This window comes from Lepidochelys olivacea (genome assembly GCF_965140295.1).
Source record: "Lepidochelys olivacea isolate rLepOli2 genome assembly, chromosome: 1".
NCBI classification, from domain to species: Eukaryota; Metazoa; Chordata; order Testudines; family Cheloniidae; genus Lepidochelys; species Lepidochelys olivacea.
Window position 1 is genome coordinate 158,139,237 of NC_140411.1, and position 23,892 is coordinate 158,163,128.

The 23,892-nt window shown below is 42.4% G+C and overlaps 1 protein-coding gene across 1 annotated transcript; it reads left to right on the top strand.

The window, feature by feature from the left end:
* Positions 1 to 1,431: 1,431 nt before the first annotated feature.
* On the top strand, positions 1,432 to 21,932 carry DNMT3L (DNA methyltransferase 3 like; the record flags this gene model as incomplete). The annotated part of the gene is made up of 12 exons (XM_084625881.1): positions 1,432 to 1,609; positions 2,080 to 2,178; positions 2,581 to 2,625; positions 3,574 to 3,653; positions 4,842 to 4,954; positions 6,957 to 7,128; positions 12,997 to 13,081; positions 13,999 to 14,087; positions 16,815 to 16,890; positions 18,393 to 18,532; positions 19,979 to 20,064; positions 21,788 to 21,932. The coding sequence occupies exons 1-12, from the start codon at positions 1,522 to 1,524 to the stop codon at positions 21,930 to 21,932; spliced, it is 1,218 nt and encodes a 405-aa protein (XP_084482007.1). The 5' UTR covers positions 1,432 to 1,521.
* Positions 21,933 to 23,892: the final 1,960 nt, after the last annotated feature.

Below are 23,892 nucleotides of genomic sequence, written 5' to 3' on the forward strand. Positions count from 1 at the left end.
CCACTGACATCAGTGGGAGCTTTGATCAATTAAAAACAATAAAATCCAGGTCTTGTATGTCTTCAATAGCGTGTTCTATGCTTCTTCTTTGTACCATATATCTAATTTGTCCTTAAAGTTTTTGCCTCAAGAAAATACAGAATCCTCCTACATTAATAAATTAAACATGTTGAACCATTTCCACCACCCCCATCATTAAGCATCTTCATTTTTCTATTATGATAGCTGCTAATGAAAAGAAAAACTAACAATAAACGAACCAGAACATTCACTATCCCAGCATAAATTAAGTCAGTTAGCAGGCAATTAATTTAGACATTGGAGTTGCTGAGTAAGGATTGGTGATGTGGATTTTAGATGCATCTATTTGCAGCCTTAGTGTCCCAGCATATGTTTTATCCTCATGCACAATGCTTAGTTTTTACCAATAGCAGGGATGTATCTGCCCTTTCTACTGACGTTTTTGATCTTTATCTTTTTCTAGTTCTGTGAAGAAAGGGCATTCGGTATCCAATATCACTACTGGTGGCTTACTAAGGCAAGAATTACACTAACACCTTCAATCAAAAACATCTCACTTAGCAATAACTTAATTCAATTAGCAAAGGGGTATAGTTATGTACACAAATGCAACCAGGTTTCTTTTCATCAGCTCAGACCCTTGTCCTGTTACCTTTAAAAAATTGTTATGTGCATCCAAAGCAAAAATCTCCCAATATATTTATGTATTTATGTGGAATAATCATAAAATTAGACTAACAGCAAAGTTCATTTGGTTGTCAGTGTTTTTATAAACTATATATATATATTAAACTTTTTTGAAAATAACTGTTTTGTGGAGTTTTGAAAATAAATTATTTAATTTTATAACAGGTTTGTAACACGGATAGATACTTATGTGAGATAGACATACACCACACTGGATATATACTTCTGTGTTATATATATGCATGCAGACAGTACTGTGCACCAGCTATAGTACTGTGTGTATACAAAGCAAGATATGAGAGACTGTAGCCTGTGCATAGCACATGGGATACAGTCCAGGATAATTCTAACACAGACACACATTTCTTTTAAAAGCTGCTTATTTTGTTTTCAGTCTGTAACTGAAATTGACCACAGGTTGAAAAACTGAAGAACGTTGCTGCTCTTCTGGCATGAACTTAAGTCTAAAACGGGGAGGCTGGGCTTGACGCAGCCAGCATTGCAAAACACACACCCGCCCCTTAGGTGCTGGATAGTTCATATAATCTCTACGATCTCTCAGGGCTGGAATTTCCTTGGCAAATTAATTTTAAAAAAAGCTTCCCCTCCCCCCGCTGCACAAAACCTTCTCCCTGGAGCGTCCACCAGACCCCCCTGCAAGAGACTCACTCACCACGCCCCCCGCGCGGCGAGCCGCGCCCAGCACACCGCCTGGTAGCGCTGGACAAGCTTGTCGTTCGTCGCCGCGGGCGGCGCACCTACGTGCCATTACTGCTGCCGGGCGGACCTGCGTATGGTCCATATAGACACAGCATGGCCCAGGGAGAGCCGGCGCTGGTCCTGTCGGACACAGACAGCGCAGAGGACCTGGAGGAGGTGGAGCCCAGCTTCTCTGGAATAAGTGAGCAAAGGAAATGACTGGAGCCCGCCTGAGGCTGCAATGCCTTTGGAACCAGGGAGTTGTCAGTGACACCGTCCAGGCGATGGTAGGGGTTGGAAGCAGCGGGGGCTGCCCAGGCCCTGAATGCCTGATGCTCTGATGACTTCTAGGAGACACAAGAGACACTTCAATCCATAGGAGGGAGGGTTGGGCCACTCTGCACACTAGAATAATAAATGATCTTCCCCCCACTTCAGCTAACTGTGCATGGATCAGCTGTATAAATACCTATCTTCCCAGCTGTTTGAAGAATTCAGTGAATGTGGGTGGGCTAGACTGGTGTTTCCAAAAGTATGGAAATAGAAGTCGCAAACCTTCAGTGGTGTCACCTGGCTATAGTGGTGTTTCTTGCTTAGAAAATCACAATATCGCTAAAAGTGGAGTTACTGTCCAGGAAACTTACGGTTGCATGGTTTTTTTCCCCCCTCAAGCGATAGAGCTGCAAGACGAAGAAAGCACTTCTTCTGATGTGATCTGTCTTGACTCTCTTGAAGAAATAATGCCTGCTACACCCACAAGCCCCAACAGAGGTATCAGTGTTTTCAGAAGGAATTCACAATAGGTTGACACTTCTACTCTAGCCTGTTTCTTTAAAACATTGCAGCAGCTTGACCTGCAGAGTGTGTGTCTACTAAAGCAGCATACAATCTTACACTTGTGTGGACATGAGTCAGTGAAGTTATTTGATCTACAAAAAGGAAACAGAGGAGCAAAACGATAGGACTGATCCTCAAAGCCAGCTGCATGCAAAACTCACAGGGACTCGAATGGGAGTTCTTCATGGGGAGGGCTTGAAGGACTGGCTCATAAATCCCTAGGGAACCCTTTTGTTTGTATAGCAGAAAATACAGGTTGTGCCAACTCTTAAGGATTGTTGCTCTTCCAGTTTTTGAAGAAATAAACAATTAGTATTACATTTTGTTTTTCCCCAGATTTTATTGCACATGAAGTAAATGAAAACCAAAGGCGTATTGAAGGTGAGTAATCAAATTAAATTACCTAAAACCAATAGGCCATTTAGCCATGTCACACTGCATGTTAACCAATATGACATAAAAATCAGGTGTCCAACTTAAAAGCAATATCCAAAAATATGGGGTAATCAAACGTAAACAAAAATACGTTAAAAGAATTTGGCATACAATGGCTGCCCTAAAGGACTGGGATTACAGCCATCCTCACTTCTGGTTCACTAATTTAAATCTGCCGCAGGTTATTAGTGCCTGAAAGACATTAACATTTGGTGGTTTCCTGGCCTATAGAAAATGATTTGGTGGGCTTAGACCAGCATCTAATGGACTCATCACAAGAACTATCAGCAAAATTTACATTAACTGGCAGTTTTGAAAAAGAAAATGAAAGCTGAATGGGCACAGAGATCTGAAGCAAGATCTGGCTAAAAGAGATGATGTACATGTTTTTCTTTACGTCAGAGAGCATCATTGAAAATCTAGCCCTTAAGAACAAATCCGGTGGATTTGGAAGTGTTGGCAGGTCTCTAGCACGTGACCTTGACAGAAGTGGCTCATAGGCAACGTCCACAGGAGTAGTGTGAAAATTATCTCAGCTGGAAGTGGATTCTTGTATTGACCATGTTTAAAATAGTTTGTATTAAAAACACAATGTCCCTCTGGCTTTATTAGTAACATTGGCCCTTTTCCTATACTTTCTGCTGTGCAGATGAGGATCGTATTCTTAAAACTCTTCTTTAGAGATCATTAAAGAATATTCTTGTCACTGTTTTTCATTTCTAACAGATGTGCTGAGCATGTAATAATAGGAGTTACTAATCTGGGAACGCCTAGCCTCTCAGGTTTCAGAGCAATGTCTAGAAAATTCTGCATCTTGTCCAAAAGAAATAGATGAGAGAGGCTGAAATTAAACAATACTAGATTTTGAGATAGGACATTCTTTGTGTTTTATAGAAATCTGCATCTGCTGTGGCAGCTTCCAGATTCATACCCAGCATCCCTTGTTTCACGGAGGAATTTGTACTCCATGCACGGTTGGTAGTTCATATGGCTCAATAAGGCAGCCCCCCTGCCTATTATTATCAGCTGGAAGTGGATCCGCTGAAGTCAATGAGAGACTTCAGAAACATTGTCTATTTAGTTTATCCAAGACACGGGTCAGAGGTGACTTGGTCATAGTCCGTAAGTACCTACATGGCAAAAGATTTCTGATCATAGATAACTCTTTAATCTAGCAGAAAAAGGGATACTGACATCCAGTGGTTCAGAGGTGCTGGAACAATTTGTATAGTGAGGGTGCTGAAAGACACTGAACCAAATTGTAAACCCTGTATATAATGGAAACCACTTTAAGACAGGGAGTGTGGCAGCTCCCCCCGGCCCCAGCACCCTGAGTTCCAGCACCCATGCAATGGTTGCAAGCTGAAGCTAGACAAACTCAAACTAGAAATACGGTGGACATTTTGAACAGTGAAGGTAATTAACCATTGGAACAACTAACCTAAGGATGTGGTGGGTTCTCCATCATCTGAAGGCTTTAAATCTAGATGGCACAACTTTTAAAAAGATATTCTGTAGCTCACACAGAAGCTATGGGCTTGGTGCAGAAATGATTGGGTGAGGTTCTAAATCCTAGGGGATCAGAATGGTCCCATTCTGGCCTAAATGTATAAGAAAGTGTCACTAACCAGCCACACACATGCCTCAACTCAGTGTCCTTTAATTTGGTTCCCACTAGAGTTTACATACACGAATAAAAATAATACTTTATAAAAATTAGAACTGATATATTATTGTTTTGCCCACTGGGTGACCTTAGGAAAGTCACTTCCCTTTCTGTGCCTCAGTTTCCCCATCTGTAAAATGAGGATATTGATACTTGCCTCCCTTTGAGATCTACTGATGAGGAGCACCATGTAAGACTTAGGTATTATAATTATATGGCTAAAGTTATCTAATATATCACATTGCTTTCATGTTACATCCTATTCTTCACCACCTTTGTCAGTATTTAGTCTACATTCAGTTGTACATTCAGCTTCCTGGGGCAGGAAACTTACGATCTCTTTGCAAAGCACCATGCACAGTAATGGTGCCACATAAAAAAATTAAAAACACAAGAATGAAGTTCATGTGCAAAGCAAACACAGCTAAGTATGCTTGTTTCATTTTATCAAATAAACCTATTTTTTGCAACTAACCATAGTTTGCTGTTTTATAAGGAGAACTTTCTGGAAACATTTTTCCTGTATGATGAGGATGGCTTTCAAGCTTTTTGTACGATCTGCTGCTCAGGGAAGACTCTGCTAATGTGCGATGATCCAACTTGTAATAGGTAAAGAGTAGGGGTAGGCCTGAGGATATGGCTAGACTGCAATGACAACATGTGTTTGCAGCTCGAGGGGACATATTCCAGCTAGCTTTAATCTAGCTAACTTCGGTGCCAGAACAGTGCAGCTGCACGTGTCAGCGTCAGCAGTAAAAACTGGCCCAGAACCCTGGGTAATGACTTGTGGGCCTGGCCCACACTGAAGTGCTTGCTGCCACGGCTTCACTGCTCTGGGGCCTCAGCTAGGCAAATTAAAGCTAGTTCAGTATGGCTACACCCAATGACTGCAGCATAGACATACCCTAAGCCACAGGGGTCAAATCCAGTTCTAAACTTCCACAAAGTTTGATGGGGCGGGTCTGCGTGCAGGGTTCTGCTTCAGTTCACTGAGGTTGGAGCTAGCTACAAAGTTCCGATAAGCCTGGGGTGCTGGGATGTCGGATTTTAGATCAGGACCTGCACTGTGCTCACCTCCTATCATTGTTTTACCTTATATTGGTTGGGGTGTGCAGGTTTTGACATGCCCAGCACTCACATACACATTTAAATCACCTGTAGTTCCCCAAGTAATTCAACACAAATTATCCACAGGATAGCAGCAGGGTAAGGATTAAAGAAACACTCATCACTTAAAAACCCTGTTATAAATGTGAATAAAGAAATGAAATTCTGCAAACAAACATGTCAAGGAAACATGATTATTCAAGACACTTTGTCATAATGTTTGTCTGCACATGTATTATGTTCTAGTAGAGTAAGAAAACAGCTTATTTGAACATGGCTAACTGGGGAGGAGAGGGAGAAGAGGTACAACAGTGGCACCTTACAAATCACCAGCTGTACACATGGGTGAATCCTGCCCACAGTGGGTACCTCTACACTGCAAAAAGGAAAAAAAGCAAGTCTCAGAGCTCTGGTCTACAGACTCAGGCTTGTGGTACAGCACTTAAAATAGCAGCATAGACATTCCTGCTCGGGCTGGAGTTCGGGCTCTGAGACCTGGCAAAGGGGGGGGCTGTTTTTAGCACCATAGCTCAAGACTGAGTCTGTAGACCTGAGCTCTGAGACTTGCTGCTGCAGGGGTTTTTTTGAACTCTAGTCGTACCCAGTGAAGTCAGTGGCAAAACTCCCATTAACTTCCCTCAGGCTAAGATTTCACCCTATAACATTTTTGCCAAGCTCATCAGCACCCAGAGTTAAGGTTAGCCTTTGGCATGTCCATCGCCACCCGGAGATGGAGGATGTACTTCTACAAGTGATGATTCAGCAGAGTGAAGAACATGTCAATGCTCTGAGCACAGCTGGCAGGGGAAATAGCCAAATATTTGCCCTTCTCGCTAACAGACAGCTGCCCCATTTTGAGGTAACTTTAATCTTCAAGGTTGTCCTGGCTTGGATGTCCCCTTTTTCCCCACCCTGCAAAAACACCCCTTGTCTCATTCCTAAAGCTTATTCCCTAGTTGTTGTGCCCCACATAAACAGGAGCTTCCTTGTAATGCATTCAGGCCCCAACTAATTCCCATATTAGTCGCGGGTGGGGTGGGGGATTGTTTTTCCATTGAGTTCAATGGGAGCTTGATTTGCTCTTTAGACTTGGTATAAAAATAAAAAGCATGTGGGTTTTTACTGGACATATCTAGCATGGCTGGTCATTTGATTGAAAACAAACTAAATTCCCAGTGCTTCCAGTCTCACCGTACCCTGAGTTTTGCATAAACACTGGGATTGTTCCTTTGAATCAACCTCAACTTTGACTGTTTTAAAGGTGTGGCCAGGAACACAGAAGGGGATCATTCATGGATATTACACTGCTAAGGTGCTTTAGCATATAGCAGATAATGTACCAGCATCTTCAGCGAAACATTTCTGAGGAAAAAGATAATTCTCTTGAATATGATTTTAAAAATCAGAAAAGAACCAAACCAGTTAAACTGAGCCGCTGGCTAGCATAGAATGTGTGGAAAGACCTGTTTAAACACTGAATTGACTTCTTATTTAATATGTGTAGGTGCTATTGCCTGGAGTGTCTGGATGTTCTTGTAAGTCCTGGTACTGCAGAGAAAGTTAAAGCAACGAATACCTGGCTGTGTTTCATGTGCCTCCCCTTGAGTTCACATGGGTTGCTGAAGAGGAAGAAGAGATGGCGTGTGAAACTGAAGTGCTTCTATGATCAGGAATCTGTAAGGAGCGTCTCCATTAACTTTTAATAGAAAAGTAAAGGGATGGAGGAGTCAAGGCTGACACGGACCCAACCGTTGACCTATCTTTCTTCCCAAAAAAAGAACAGGAGTACTTGTGGCACCTTAGAGACTAACAAATTTATTTGAGCATAAGCTTTCATGGGCTACAGCCCACTTCATCAGATGCATAGAATGGAACATATAGTAAGAAGAGATATATATACATACAGAGAACATCAAAAGGTGGAAGTAGCCATACCAACTGTAAGAGGCTAATTAATTAAGATGCGCTGTTATCAGCAGGAGAAAAAAACTTTTGGAGTGATAATCAAGATGGCCCATTTAGACAGTTGACAAGAAGGTGTGAGGATACTTAACATGGGGAAATAGATTCAATATGTGTATGACCCAGCTACGCCCAGTCTCTATTCAAACTCAAGTTAATGGTATCTAGTTTGCATATTAATTCAAGCTCAGCAGTTTCTCACTGGAGTCTGTTTTTGAAGCTTTTCTGTTGCAAAATTGCCACCCTAAAGTCTTTTACTGAGTGGCCAGAGAGGTTGAAGTGTTCTCCTACCAGTTTTTGAATGTTATGATTCCTGACATCAGATTTGTTTCCATTTATTCTTTTGCATAGAGACTGTCCGGTTTGGCCAATGTACATGGCAGAGGGGCATTGCTGGCACATGATGGCATGTATCACATTGGTAGATGTGCAGGTGAACGAGCCCCTGATGGTGTGGCTAATGTGATAAGGTCCTATGATGGTGTCACTTGAATAAATATGTGGGCAGAGTTAGAACTGGGCTTTGTTGCAAGGATAGGTTCCTGGGTTTGTGTTTTTGTTGTGTGGTGTGTGGTCGCTGGAGAGTATTTGCTTCAGGTTGGGGGGCTGTCTGTAAGCGAGGGCTGGTCTGTTTCCCAGGATGTGTGAGAGTGAGGGATCATTTTTCAGGATAGGTTGTAGATCTTTGATGATGCGCTGGAGAGGTTTTAGTTGGGGGCTGAAGGTGACGGCTAGTGGCGTTCTGTTATTTTCTTTGTTAGGCCTGTCCTGTAGTAGGAGACTTCTGGGTACTCTTCTGGCTCTGTCAATCTGTGTTTTCACTTCAGCAGGGGGGTATTGTAGTTTTAAGAATGCTTATTAGAGATCTTATAGGTGTTTGTCTCTGTCTGAGGGATTGGAGCAAATGTGGTTGTATATTAGAGCTTGGCTGTAGACAATGGATCCTGTGATGTGTCCTGGATGGAAGCTGGAGGCATGTAGGTAAGTATAGTGGTCAGTACGTTTCTGGTATAGGGTGGTGTTTATGTGACCATTGCTTATTAGCGCAGTAGTGTCCAGGAAATGGACTGCTTGTGTGGATTGGTCTAGGCTGAGGTTGATGGTGGGATGGAAATTGTTGAACTCATGGTGGAATTCCTCAAGGGCTTCTTTTCCATGGGTCCAGATGATGAAGATGTCATCAATGTCTCAGTGGTTTGCGCATTGGCCTGCTAAACCCAGGGTTGCAAGTTCAATCCTTGAGGGGGCCATTTAGGCATCTGGGGCAAAAATTGGGGGTTGGTCTTGCTTTGAGCAGGGGGTTGGACTAGATGACCTCCTGAGGTCCCTTCCAACCTGATATTCTATGATTCCATGTAGCGCAAGTAAAGTAGGGGCATTAGGGGACAAGAGCTAAGGAAGCGTAGTTCTAAGTCAGCCATAAAAATGTTGGCATACTGTGGGGCCATGCGGGTACCCATAGCAGTGCCACTGACTTGAAGGTATATATTGTCCCCAAATGTGAAATACTTGTGGGTGAGGACAAAGTCACAAAGGGCAGCCACCAGGTTTGCCGTGACATTACTGGGGATACTGTTCCTGATCGCTTGTAGTCCATCTTTGTGTGGAATGTTGCTGTGGAGGGCTTCTACATCCACAGTGGCCAGGATGGTGTTTTCTGGAAGATCACCGATGGACTGCAGTTTCCTCAGGAAGTCAGTGGTGTCTCGAAGGTAGCTGGGAGTGCTGGTAGTGTAAGACCTGCGGAAAGAGTCCATATAGACAGACAATCCTGCTATTAGGGTGCCAATACCTGAGGTGATGGGGCATCCAGGATTTCCAGGTTTATGGATCTTGTGTAGCAGACGGAATACCCCTGGTCAGGGTTCTAGGCATGTGTCTGCACAGATCTGTTCCTGTGCTTTTTCTGGAAGTTTCTTGAGCAGATAGTGTCGTTTCTTTTAGTAATCCTCAGTGGGATCAGAGGATAATGGCCTGTAGAATGTGGAGTTAGAGAGCTGCCTAGCAGCCTCTTGTTCATATTCCAACTTATTCATGATGACAACAGCACCTCCTTTGTCAGTCTTTTTGATTATGATGTCAGAGTTGTTCCTGAGGCTGTTGATGGCATTGTGTTCAGCACAGCTGAGGTTATGGGGCAAGTGATGCTGCTTTTCCACAATTTCAGCCCGTGCAGGTCAACGGAAGCAATCTATGTAGAAGTCCAGTCTGTTGTTTCAACCTTCAGGAGGAGTCCACGCAGAATCCTTCTTTTTGTAGTGTTGGTAGGAAGGATTCTGTGGGTTAGTATGTTATTCAGAGGTGTGTTGGAAGTATTCTTTGAGTTGGAGACGTCGAAAGTAGGATTCTAGGTCACCGCAGAACTGTATCATGTTTGTGGGCCTGGAGGGGTAAAAGGAGAGGCCCCGAGATAGGACAGACTCTTCTGCCGGGCTAAGAGTATAGCTGGAAAGATTAACAATATTGTTGAGTGGGTTAAGGGAACTATTGTTGTGGCTCCTTGTGGCATGTAGCAGTTTAGGTGGTTTAGTGTCCTTTTTCCTTTGTGTTGTAAATGGCTTGTCTAGTTTTTGTAAAATCTATCCATGAAAAAGTTTGTGTGGAAGGTTGGTTTTTTATGAGAGTATCCAGTTTTGAGAGCTCATTCTTAATCTTTCCCTATTTGCTGTATAGGATGTTGATAAGGTGGTTTTGCAGTTTCTTTGAGAGTGTGTGGCACAATCTCTCAGCATAGTCTGCGTGACATGTAGATTGTAATGGATTTTTTACCTTTAGTCCTTTTGGTATGATGTCCATCTGTTTGCATTTGGAAAGGAAGATAATGTCTGTCTGTATCTGTACGAGTTTTTTCATGAAGTTGATGGATTTCCACTCCATACGGCTAAATTCATGTTTTCTGTATATATCTTCTTATATGTTCCATTCTATGCATCCGATGAAGTGGGCTGTAGCCCACGAAAGCTTGTGCTCAAATAAATTTGTTAGTCTCTAAGGTGCCACAAGTCCTGCTGTTCTTTTTGCGGATACAGACTAACACGGCTGCTACTCTAAAACCTGTCTTTCTTCCCGTCTCTCTTAATAATGAGCTCCAACACGTGCTTATGTTTTCAAAACAAATGTTTGAATCCTCTTTTTTATAAAAAATTAAATCAATACCCAGCAGCCCTGCATTCTAAATTAACACTGGACTTTGATTCTGCAAATACGTATGTATGTGTGCGTGACTTTACGGACATCAGCAAAATTACACAGATTGCTACATGTTTGCAGATTCTGGGCCTTAGTGTGTATGTGGGACTGAAGAAGAAACACTTTAGTAAGGAAGCAGCTTCCAAGAAGGTTATGGAGAAAAATTATGTAAAATACCTTGACAATCTTTTTTTTTTTTTTTTAAGGTTTTAAAAGTTAGAGAGGAAAAAATAAGATATGTTCATTGTGATCCATTATATATATTTTCCTTCTTGATCATTAAGTATATGTGGCACTTTTTTTCAGGACACAGGTGCTATCGAAATAGGACAAAAGAATGATCATTTTAGTTCACACAGAATCATTAATTGATACAGAATTCATGCAAAGTATTCAGAGCTAGATTCACTTATGAGCGCTGGACTCTTTTTCTTTGTACTAAAACAAATAAAATATATTAACTGCATCAGGCTCCTGTCATAACCAAAATACGATTAGAATTTAACAGCTTTGGAATTTTTAAGCATATCATTTATTCTTCTGTGCCAGTTGAGAGTGGTGGCTGGAATTTTCTTCTTGCAGCCAGTTGGAGACACAAAAAACTGACCTTAGAGATCTATCACTTCTGCAAGGGGAAACAGTCAGCATACCCGTCAGATATGTTCTGCCTCCAGCAGGTGGAAGCAGAGCCCCATCAGCTGTACTGTTAGAAGGGATGCGAGGCTGACATTTGCAAAAATAAAAATATTTGGGGACATATACTGCCGAAAATCTGAATTCTTCCTACCATAGGTTTTAATAAGGTGCCAATCACCCTAGTGTCTAAGTACCACCTTAAATACTGAAAGAACTGAGTTCTGCATCAGTCAACAATCACCACAGAAATCTTAGACCAGAGGTTCTCAAACTATGGTCCATGGACCACCAGTGGTCCATCAACTCCATTCAGGTGGTCCACGGATAGTTCCCTCTAAGGTGCGTACCTGGGCGGCTGCACACGAGAGAATGAAGGGCCACCCACCTAATTAGTGGAGCCACGCAGGCCTGGCTCCACTAATTAGGTGCCTGGACCCTGGAGAAGACGCACATGTAAGGTGAGGAGGTGGCCTTGGGGGGAATAGGGGGCAGGTGGGACGGGCAGTGAGGTGAGAAGAGAGAGTGGGGGGGATTTGTGATGTGCAGGGCTGCGGCAGCCAGAGAAAGAAGCAACTTTCCCCAGCTCAGGGCTGCGGCTGCCGGGGAGAGACCCCCCTCCTTCCCAGCCTCAGCTCTATGGCTGCTGTGGTGGGGGAGAGACCCCCGTCCTCCCAGCCCCAGCTCGGGGGCTGCTGCAGTGGGGGAGACAGGGAGAGACCCCTTTCCTTCCCAGCCCCAGCTCGAGGGCTGCTGTGGCAGGGGAGAGAGGGCACATCCATCACATTAGGAAGGTAAGACTACTGATATTAAAATATGAGTTGCATGCTTTTATTTGTAGAACAAAAAAACGTTAATGACTATTAAGTTTTTTTTATATAGCGCTTTTATCCAAAGCACTTCACAATAGTTAGCTAATGGTACAAACAACATTTGAAAAAATCATTAAGTGGTCCACCGAGACCCTCAGCAATTTTCAAGTGGTCTGTAAAAAAAAAAGTTTGAGAACCACTGTCTTAGACTATACTAAGATTTTTCTACACTGCATATCAATTTAGGGTTTGATAAGAAATTTGTACTGCGTGTACTGGGTGCTGCCCCTTTAAATTTTACCTGCCACATGGCAGATTATCTAAACATACTTCAGATCGCATCCTGCTTTAAATTCTCCAGCAAATGATCCCGTATCAGACAATTTGGATGGTGTTTGAAAATGAAGTGGAACTCATTTTATGTAACAGAATAATTACAATATACTGTGACGGGATATTTATTTGCAATGTATAAATCATTACTTCCTAATGTGTTAATCAGAATCCAGGAGTCTCCAAGGTTCTGAAATACTTTTCATTGCAATTAGTTGCCTTATGCCCTTCTGTGGATTTTGGGATCCTGACTGGATACTGAAGAGAGGAGTGGTTGCTGGCAATGCTGGGTGGGTCATTTAATTAAAAAAGGAATAGTGTCACAATTTCAGGGCAATTGCGTGTGTATTCCCCCTCCGTGACCCACCAACAGTTCTCACTCTAGGCTCCAGGCTCCTCAAATGTCAACTCTCTTAGGCAAAGATCCCTGTCTCTCTCTCTCCTGACCAGGAGTTTTCTAGGCTGCACAGTCCCCTGCCTACACTGTGATAGTCCTGCTAAGTCAAACTCCCTAAACAGGCCAGCATCTGTGCTTTATTATTTTTAATGTACAACTTTGAGTATTCACACAACTGAATGGGTTCTACAAACAAGGGTCTTTTTTATTTATGACAGAACCATCTTGAGATTTATCAGCCTTTATCCGCATGGGAACGAAAGCCAATCAATGTTCTCTCCCTTTTTGATAATATTACCACGGGTAAGTGTACATAGATGGTTTAGGATTGAAAACAAACATATTAAAAATCTATTACTATATCAGGCCAAATTCATCCCTGATGTGACTCCATTGTCCAGTGGGACAAATGAGGCCCATACTTGGGATAAATTTTACCCATCATGATTCATTATGACCCACACAAAGGTATCATCATCCTGTTTGATAGAGCTGGTCAAAAATTGTTTAATGCAGAGCTGTTTTGTCAAAAATTGGCTTTTTTAAAAAAAATTACCTTTGAGCAAAAAAACTATTAATGTTTTGCTAAAAAATTTGTTTATCCAAAACGTTATAAAATATCTTATTTCAACAACCGTTTTTGTTTTTGTCTTCAACAAACCGATCACTTTGTTTACCATATACCCTTCATAAGCAAAAGATTTTACCAGTGGTTTTTGCTAAACATTTGTATATGAAAATGTCATGAAAACTTTTAGAAAAAAAAATCCATTTTGAAACCTGTAAAGCAGAAAAAAAAGTCAAAATTTTCCACATTTTTCATTAAAAGAAATAGTGTCATTTTCAGAACAATCTAATACCCATGTTGTTTATCTAACGTGCTGCTATTTGTAGGCCATGTGGGGACATTCAGTGCAGCATTACATAGCTCGATATGAGGTTTACAATCCTGATTTTGAGCTGTCTCCAACTTTGTCAGGTTAGGAAGCTGTAAATGTCCAACACTGTTCTCTACTGGAAGGGCTACCTGATTACATGTCAGTTACTGCACTGCTTGCTAGGACCCTGACTGAGCAAGGTACTTAAGTATGTGCTAAACTTGAAACACTGGTCCCACCAGTCACATGCTTAAAGCTAGGCATGTGCTGAAGTATGGTGCATAGTGAGGGAACTAGTTCCTAGTACTAACACTGTCTGTATTTCTGATGTCCGCTCTTCAGAGATGAAAAATCTTGGATTTTTGGGCAGCAGCTTGGGGGATGGCAGGCTGACATACTTAGATGATGTCACCAATGTTCTGAGGACAGATGTAAGTACAACATAGAAAATGTCACTGAATTAACAGTGCGCCGTGCTGAATTTACCTAACTGATTGCTGTGACAATTCTAGGGGAATGCTGCCGGGGGCAGCCAGGCAAGACCTAAACTGAAGCAGAATCTTCATCATTCCAGGGGAGGGAGGCAGGCAGGTCAAAGTGAGGCAGAGCAGGGGATCCCTCTCTTCTCAACTGAGACTGTGCTGTACAGCAGTTCTCATCACACCAGGGTTTCTACAGGATGGGGCTCACAGCTGGGCAGGAGAGAAGCTGGGATGTGGACAGTGTGTCTAAAAAGGGGATCCAGCTGCTGAAAGCTGAGTCTCGAAGGGAGCACATAATGGTCATCAGGCACTACCCCAGGCCTCAGTAGCGATGACAGAGCTGCTCTGCACACTGGATCCAGCTTGGGGAGTATGAGTGGAGGATTCTTAGATTACAGACTCTTTTCTTAGGGTCTGATCTAATGCCCACTGAAGACAATGGGTATTTTTACATTGACTTCAATGGGCACTGGATCAGGCCCTTCAACCGTAAGCTCCTTCAAGTGGGTATCATATCTTCATATGTACAGCACCTAGCACACTGGGGTCTGGGCCTGGGCCTGATTGGTTCCTGTGGGCAGTATCACAATGCAAAGAATAAATAATAATAATTCTATTGCCCCTAATAGAAGCATATGAGTAGGGCCCTACCAAATTCACAGCCATGAAAAATGCGTCCCGGACCGTGAAATCTGGTCTTTTGTATGCTTTTACCCTATACTATACAGATTTCATGGGGGAGACCAGCATTTCTGAAATTGGGGGTCCTGACCCAAAAGGGAGTTTCAGGGGGGGTCACAAGGTTATTTTAAGAGGGATCATGGTATTGCCAACCTTTACTTCTGCGCTGCCTTCACAGGTGGGCGGCCAGAGAGCGGCAGCTGTTGGCTGGGCGCTCAGCTCTGAAGGCAGCGCCCCACCAGCAGCAGCGCAGAAGTAAAGGTGGCAAAACCGTACCCTGCCTCCCTTCCTTCTGCATTGCCGCCTTCAGAGCTGGGTGACCACAGAGTGGCAGCTACTGACTGATGACCTAGTTCTGCAGGCAGCAGCGCAGAAGTAAGGGTGTCAATTCCATACCATACTCTGCCTTCAGAGTTGGGTTCCCAGTCAGCAGCCGCCACTCTCTGGCCGCCCAGGTCTGAAGGCAGCGCCGCCATCAGAAGCAGCACAGAAGTAGGGTAGCAGTACCACAACCTTCCGCTACAATAACCTTGTGACTCCCCCCCACAACTCCTTTTTGGGTAAGGACCCCTACAATTCCAACACTGTAAAATGTCAGTTATAAATAGCTGAAATTTGTGATTTTTAAAATCCTACGACCTTGAAATTGACCAAAATGGGCCGTGAATTTGGTAGGGCCCTACATATGTCCCCACTGGAAAATCTCCTTACTCAGTCGGGGAGGAGGGGGGATAAGTGGAAATTTGGCTCTGTTTACCAAGCTTTGTATAATGTGAAAAAAGCTTGGCAATGGAATAGCAGAGTCTCCAACTATGGTTTAATCATGTACATGCTACAAGGATTCAGTAAAATGACAGAAAACCTCCCTTGCTCCAAGAATTGAGATATGGCACCTGAGATTGTAGCAATATTTTCTTTTGCAACAACTGAATTTCAGAATGAAATCTTAGAGAAATCCAAGCCACTCTGGTATTAATTCTGTTCAAACTGAAAGTTCACTGCCATTATGCAATTTCAGTAATGGATAAATAGCATAACCCAAACCATATTTAGTATTTCAAAACCTGACCACTCATTGCACTACCAGTCGCTTTTCTAAACTCCTAGTTCCCTTTTTTTGTTTAAGTTTTTTTTCATATTGTGGTCTTGTACTGCAAAGTCTGGTCTGCACAACTAGTTCTCCCTTGCCAGTCTTTGACAGATTATGCCAACTCCATGCCCACTTTAAAAGAAGGATGGAGATTTTTGTGCAGCTGATGACATTCATCCTTTGAATATGCAATTTCCTCACCACTGTGTCTGATGACACATTGTCTTTGGAACCATATGCATGTATTTTCTATTAGCTGCAAGCACAAGTCATAACTCCACATGCAAGCGACTTGAGTGCAAAATTTCATGTGCACAAATACAGGTTACATTTTGAAAATTTGGCCTTCCATAATCTGGTTTCACAGCATTACTGACCGGTTGGTAATGATCAATTATAATTCTTTTTTCTGTCTTTAGTACAAGGATGAATCTGTGTGGAAAAACTGCTATTGTTATGTAAGAGTGGTGGGTGTGGCCGCGGAGACCAAAGGTCAGACTCCATCTTGGAAGTTGGGGTTCTGGACTGCAGGCTACACTCAATAGCAAGTTCCAGTTTTCTATTGTGTTCGAGCTATGTAATGACTAAATGCTAACTTAATCATTAAATACAAGCTCTCCAGGGCTTAATAAGAGAACAACGCCGAATTCTCTGTGATTGGGAGTGACTCCTGATGATGTCCCCAGAGAGGCCTGCCTTGAGCTATCTAGGTGGGGAAGAACTCTTCAGATGTAGCCACAGCTCACGTCAGGTCCTGCTCTATTCAGGTTCTTATACCACACCCATCACCGTAGTGTCTGAGTGCCTGTAAACAAATGCTTACATTTTAATAGCCATCATAATAAGAATAAGAATAAATGTTTCTAAAATAAACAAGGAGTTCTGAAACTTGTACATCTTATTAGGTAAAAGAATGGGGTCCTTTTGATTTCATATTTGGTTCCACTCCTCCGGTTGGAAATTCCTATGAACACCCTCCTGGTAAGAGGTGCAGTGGAGTATAAAATGATATATAAATTATCCGTCTGACAGTTAGATCTTTAACTGCATCAAAGCTCCTTGTGGTACATCTGAGGAGACAGGGGGCAGGGCAAAAGGCAGCTGTAAAACATTTGTCTATTCCCCCGATTCCCAGGAATGCTGAGATCCAGTTTGGCACCCTGAGTAATTTACAGCAGTCTCAAGATCGCTCTGAATTTCACAGGCTTGTACCAGCCATCAAGCCACTGCTATGGCAGTGTGGGATTTCACCAACGCTGTGCAATCTGACTGCAGCCCTCCATCCTCTGACATGTGCCCTATCCAGCAGGCTGTGGGAGGGGCAGGTTAAAGTGAATTTTGCTGGCTAGCCATCAGCTGGGGCTTACAGCCCCTTTGTGCTGCTACAGCAGAAAGGACCATCGTGATCATCTAGTCCGACCTCCGGGGTTAACACAGGCCATAGAACTTTCCCAACATTTGAGAGAGAGAGCACGCACAATCGTTTTCATTAAACTGTATTAAATCTGCTGTATTTCATCACCTGTGAAAGGAGAGACATTTCCTAGGAGACTCCTATCCTGTGACCGTACAATCTCAACTGTAGGGGCCACATCCAGTCTGGTCCTTATACAGGCGTGTAGTGGCAGAGGGTGCAGTGAAGAGCCTCCCCCTCTGTAAGGGCTGTACAGCCTATGCAAGGGCTGGGAAGAAATTCTAGAAAGCACAGGGCTGGGCCATCTCTACCCCAGAGAGAGGTCCTGATGCTCCAAACAGAGTGAGGAGCAGCTCTGTCCCCCTACACATTGTCCAGTTGTGGTTACTGGCTTCATAGGGAGAGAATTAGATGATCACGCTGGTCCCTTCTGACCTTGAGTCTATCGTTCTGTGGCACCTCTTGAAGGAGGTGCATTAGTGTCCACATTCCCCTGCACACCATGGAGCTTCAGGAGGCATTCTCCTTTCCTGGGGCTAAGCGCCCCCCAGTGCTCCCTCTCAGTCTGGACAGCTCCGCACTGCCCCTTACTAGAGCCTCCGTGTAATGTGCAGATGCTGGCCCTTGGTAACTACAAGGCACATCATTCATTTCCAACTCAAATTTGCCTCTGTCCCATGCGGATCCGGGATCCAATTCAGACCTAGTAGAAGCAAGTGCCTATTCAAGCCAATGAAGTTGCACCTGGTCTGAAGTGGATCCCTATAGTTGTTATCTGTCCCTCTGCTTACATGCTGCACATTATGGAGATGAGAAATGGTGATGCCTCAAACTGAAGTTATGGAAAAGTTTATCCTTGTTAAAACTTTATCCTCTCTGGTCTCATTTCAAATTTCCTCCACTGCTCTTTGTGCTATAGTGATAGAGAGGCTCTTAGCATCTCTCTTTGAAAGCTGCATTGTCCCACAGTCAGAGCAGAACAGGATGAGAGCCATGCCTCTGCTATTTGGTCCTTTCATTTTTGATGTCACTCTTCCCTTTCCTTTCTCTTCATCCCTTTCACCCCTAGCTTGGTACTTCTATCAATATCACCGCATCCTACAATACGGGAAACCCACAGAGAGCAGTCAGAGGCCATTCTTCTGGATGTTTGTGGATAATCTGGTGCTGGAAAAAGAAGACAGAGAGACAGCTTCGCGATTCTTTCAGGTACACAGAAAATCCAGTCCCTCCCCAGATTGTTTTTTCTTCACATCATGTCTCCTTTGTGTTTAGTAACTGGGTCCTTTTATAGTGATGTTTATTGTGTATTTTGGGAATGGTGTTCTCTGCAGTGCCATACAACAGAACCAGAACTGTTTGCTGGTTCTTTAACCTCTCACTTCCTGAACTGTTGGTGTACAACAGGGGCAGCTTGTGGAAGAAGCAGAGTTCCTCCGGTCAAAATAAACCTCACTCATTTTGATTAAGGAGTAGAGAAGACTCACATCATAACGTTTGGATCTGGATCTGAATCTCTCAAAAGTTTGAAGTGGGGGAAGAGAGATGGGAAGGGAATGAAGAGCCTGGGTTCTGATTTAGATCCATCTCTAGAGATTAAGCCCACATCATTCAATTTGGATCCAGAGCTGAACTTCCCAAAAGTTTGCAGGGAGTTTTATGTAGAGTTCTCGGTTAAGGACCAGGGCTAATGGACTTCCAAGTGAGTATACACACAGTCGCAGTATTTGTGCACGCCACAGAAATCAATCACTCTCTCTGGTTTCACTGCATTATAACTCACATGTGGACTAGGAAATCACCAGTAAAGCCATTAGTCAGATGTTAATCAAAATGCTTTATAATTGTCAGGATACAACACTTGTCATCCGAGGATCTCAGAGCTTTTACAAACAATAACTGATCCCGACAACAGTCCTTGAAAACTAGTAACAGCTCTAATATCCAATATTAAGGGGGCATGGATCAGCATTCATGTCATGCTCCCCGTCAGTACCTGGCCCAGAATGAAGAAGCAGCAGACCAAAATCCTGGTCCCAGGCCACCTGAGACACGTTGTGCAGACACCAAAAAAGAAATAGCACTGCCACCTTCCCAATACAAGAAGCACGGTCAATGTCTGATGAGAGATACACTACTATTACGGTATTATCTACTGAGTAGCAACAATGTGTTTAACATAATATGTACCTAATAGTAAGGCATTGTCCCATCCCCAATGAGTTTAGGACTTGAATTGCTGAGTGGATTAACACCCTGAGTTCCATTGACTTCAGTGGAAGTTGCAGGTGCTCAGGGCCTCTGCAAAATCAGGAAGCAAGTGTTGACCTGTTCATAGAAAAATGGGGAACATTTTTTTACAAAAGATCTAGCAAAAAATTCCCTGCTTTTTATTTTTGAATTTTCAAAATTTGAAATGATGTTTAAATTTCAAAATCTGGAAAATTCTGACCAGCTACTGTGCTCTCAAACATGAGGAAGGCTTGCCCAATTTACCCCAAAGGCAGACTACAATCATAAGAGAAAACCAGCTAAGCATGTCATGAATCGGTAGAAGCTGTTCTTAAACGTTCTTGGTGACCACCATACAATACAGTATTAACATTTGGCATAAGTTGTCTGGCTACTAAGACACATATTTTTCCCTTTTAAAAGACAGAGGCAGTGACTATCCACAGGAAACATGCAGAAACTGTCCAGAATGCTGTGATCTTATGGAGCAACATACCATCTGTTAAGAGGTGATACAACAGTTTACTTTCGGGGTTTCTTCTAAGGAATGGCCTGTCTCTGATCCAAAGAAGCTGAAAACTAGTTTAGTCAATAAAGTGGTTTCTAAAGTTCAGTATCCTCAGACACTACAATGTTTCTGTGTCCCCCAACTACCTCTGGTCCTTTTACTCTGTTTCTGTAGTTCTCACGCTCTCACATACTCAAGTGATCTCAACTTGACAGGCCAAACGTGCATTCTGAGTTTGGAACCTGCTGGGAGAAGTTAAAATAGGTTCCATTCACACTTAAATAGCTTGATTAGAAGCCATCCTTTAAGACAGCCACTCCTGAAGCCTTACTCAGTCATTTGGGAATGTGGATGTGGCAAAAGAAGACTGGAGAATTCCATCTCTTACCCTCCAGTTCATCCCCTGGTTTCTATTATCCTCTCGGCCTCACCCTTTAAGAACAATGTACATTACCATCAGGGTTGAGAACCTGTTTGCAATGTTTCAGTCTTGCATTGAGATCCGATCCTGAAATGCACTGAGTAACCATGGAGTACTGATTTGGGGCCTTAGGGTTTTTTACATTCCAGGTATGAAACATCTCATCATGGGCTTTATGATGGATTCACCAAAGGAACCTCAATTATATCCATTCAGGTGTATAGAAGCTGAAAATCAGCTATGCATACACTAGAAAATGCTTACAGGAGGAACACAGATTTCTCACAACTTCTGGACAAGACTTGCCTCACTTCCTGGTTTCCCAGAACATTTCTCTGAAAAATTGGCTTCAGAGAATTTATCATACAATGAATGCACTCCATGACACAGATACTCACAGGCAGCATCATCACAACTACTAGTTTTGCACACCAAGAAAGTTCTATTAGACAATTTTAAACTCTGAACTCTGTGAACAAGACATAGTTTAAAAAAAACAAAAAACCTTTACTGAAAGACATGAGCTCAAGGTTTCAGAGGAGCAGCCGCGTTAGTCTGTATTCGCAAAAAGAAAAGGAGGACTTGTGGCACCTTAGAGACTAACCCATTTATTTGAGCGTAAGCTTTTGTGAGCTACAGCTCACTTCATCGGAAGGCTAATATTTTTGCAATTGAATTATAGGCATATGGCACTAGTTCAATCAGAGAAAGCTCTGAGTTATACTGCCAGTTATTACAACAGCTGCAAAGAATCTGCTGCTGTAGAATAGCCTTAAACTTTTTACAACGTCTCAAAATACACTTTTTTCACACCATTAATCTCATACTGATAAAGCTGTCTACTAGTATGTTTGAAATGTAGAGCCCAGTCCTGCAAACTCTTTCATGGATAAGTAGTCCTTACTCACATAAATAATCTCATTGACACTGATGGGACTACTCAAGTGAGTAATATTTGCTGGGTAAGTTCCCTTACTGGGGAAAATGAAAGACTCGATGACTGCCTCCTTCATAAAGACCAATCAGCAGGTAGTGCCTGACCCTGCAAGGTGGTAATCGTGCTGGCCCTGATTCAGCAAAGCACTGGAGCACATGCTCGACACTAAGCAGGGTGGAAGGGTCACTGAAACCAAGGGGACTCCAAACATGCTTAAAGTTAAGCATGTATTTGAGTGCTTTCCTGGCTCAGAGCCAGAGCACTCAACACTTAGCAGGATTAAGCCCGTACAGAAGAGAGATTTTGAAGCACAATTTATGGAAGGAACTTTGTGAGCTTTTACTTTTCGTTTGTTTGTTTTTGCAGCAAGTATTCTCTCTCAGACTTGGATCTGGATTTAGACCTCCTGGCAAAGGACATCCTCAAAACAAGACTGCTCTCTCAACGACCCGCCACTCTAGTGAGGAAGTTTTTTCTTCCCTTGAGAGAATATTTTAAATGTTTTTCATAAGAACTTCCCACTCCAGATCAATTATCTGGATTATCCCATAATACTGGGGAAAAAATTCTGTGTCTCTTAAGGCATGATCCAAGCCCATTGAAATCAATGGGATTCTTTCTGTTGACTTCAATAGGCTTTGGATCAAGTCCACACTGCAGGATTGCTCTTTCACATTTACTTCTTGATGTTGTATAACTAGCTCTCTTGTTTTGCCCAAGCATGTTATTTGCTTTCCTTTTGCTATTTGCTGCACTTCTTTTATAGATGTTACTTTAGGTTACATAGAGCCGCTGTGTACATGCTATCTTTAATTTGATATTTAACACCTCATTGAGGCTTTGATCATACAAACACTTGGGGATGTGAGTAACTTTACTCATGTGAGTAATCTCATTGAATTCATTGAGATGACTCATTTGCAGAAAGTTACTAATATACCAAATCATTTCAAGGATCAGGATTTAAGGTAGAATTTTATTTAAAGACACCTGATTTTATATGCTTTTTACCTTAATACTAGAACTAGCAGGAAATGTTTTAATATATCTTTTACCTAAATCCTAATATAAGAGAAAATCTTTTAATATTTTATTTTTGCACACTTTTACCTAAATGCTCTCTATTTATAATTAAAAACTGATTTGTGTGTTTAAACTTAAAAAAAGTCTAAACAACATAATGAATGTGAGAGATGAGCAAAACTCCTTAATCTAAAAATGTAGCACATTATTTTGTATCTGAATGGAATGAAGCAAAAAAAAAAAACATGCAGCATATTGTAAACATACTTGATCATGCTTTATCTTGTTTTAATGAATGTATATTTAAAATAAAGATTGTTTTATTAACATTTTACTAAAAACCGGATACAAATAAGAATCAGAAAAATCAGTCCAGTTCAGGGTTTACAAGAAATAGAAAATAAAGTAAATATAATAAATAAAGAGCTCTGAGTACAATACTGTTACATGATGAGTGAACTCAACTCACCTTAGCTTCACTGGGAGTTCAGGGTGCTCAGAATCTCCCAGAAAGCGCACATCACCTTGCATTGCAGAATTGGGCTCTAAATAAGCAAAAGGAAAACCGAATCTGGCACTGCCAATAGCATGTTAGCTACATTGTCATGTGATCACATGGGGAAAGGTATCCTATCCCACTTACAAAATTAACCTGGGGACCAAAGACCCTCAGCACAGGGAGATATACCACCCATCCAGCTTACTGAAGTTCACAGGCAGACCTGCTCAGTTGTTACTGATAGAGATAATGGAAGATTCTGAAACTTCAGGTTTAGAAACAAAATCAGCAATATCCTCCATCTAGGCCCTGATCGTGTAAACGGTTACACACATGCTTAGCTTTACAACCGTGACTTATCCCAATGAGTAGTAAAGTTAGGCACATGCATAAGTGTTTGCAGGAAATTGCGGCCTAATAGCATAACTTTCAGGGAGACTATGAAATCACAAAGAACATTGAGTAATGACCTTCTTTGCCACTAAAAATAAAGGCAGAACTACTTTAAGGTTAGAAGGGACCATTGTGATCATCTAATTTAGTCTGACCTCCTTCACATTGCAGGCCACAGAACCACACTCACCCGCTCCTGACCCCCTAGGCTCTGACTGACTTAGTGAACTCCTCAAATCATGGTTCAAAGTCTTTAAGTTACAGATAATTCTCCATTTACTCTAGTTTAAACCTGAAAGTGACCCATGCCCCATGTTGCAAAAGAAGACAAAAAACAGATTGGTTTCTGCCAATCTGAGCTGGAGGAAAATTCCTTCCCAACCTCAAATATGATGATCATTTAGACTCTGAGCATGTGGGCAAGACCCACCAGCCAGACACCTGGGAAAGAATTCTCTGTAGTAACTCAGAGCAGTCTCCATCTAGTGTCCCATCACCAGTCATTGGAGATATTTGCTACTAGCAGCCGCAGATGGGCCTCATGCCATTATAGGCA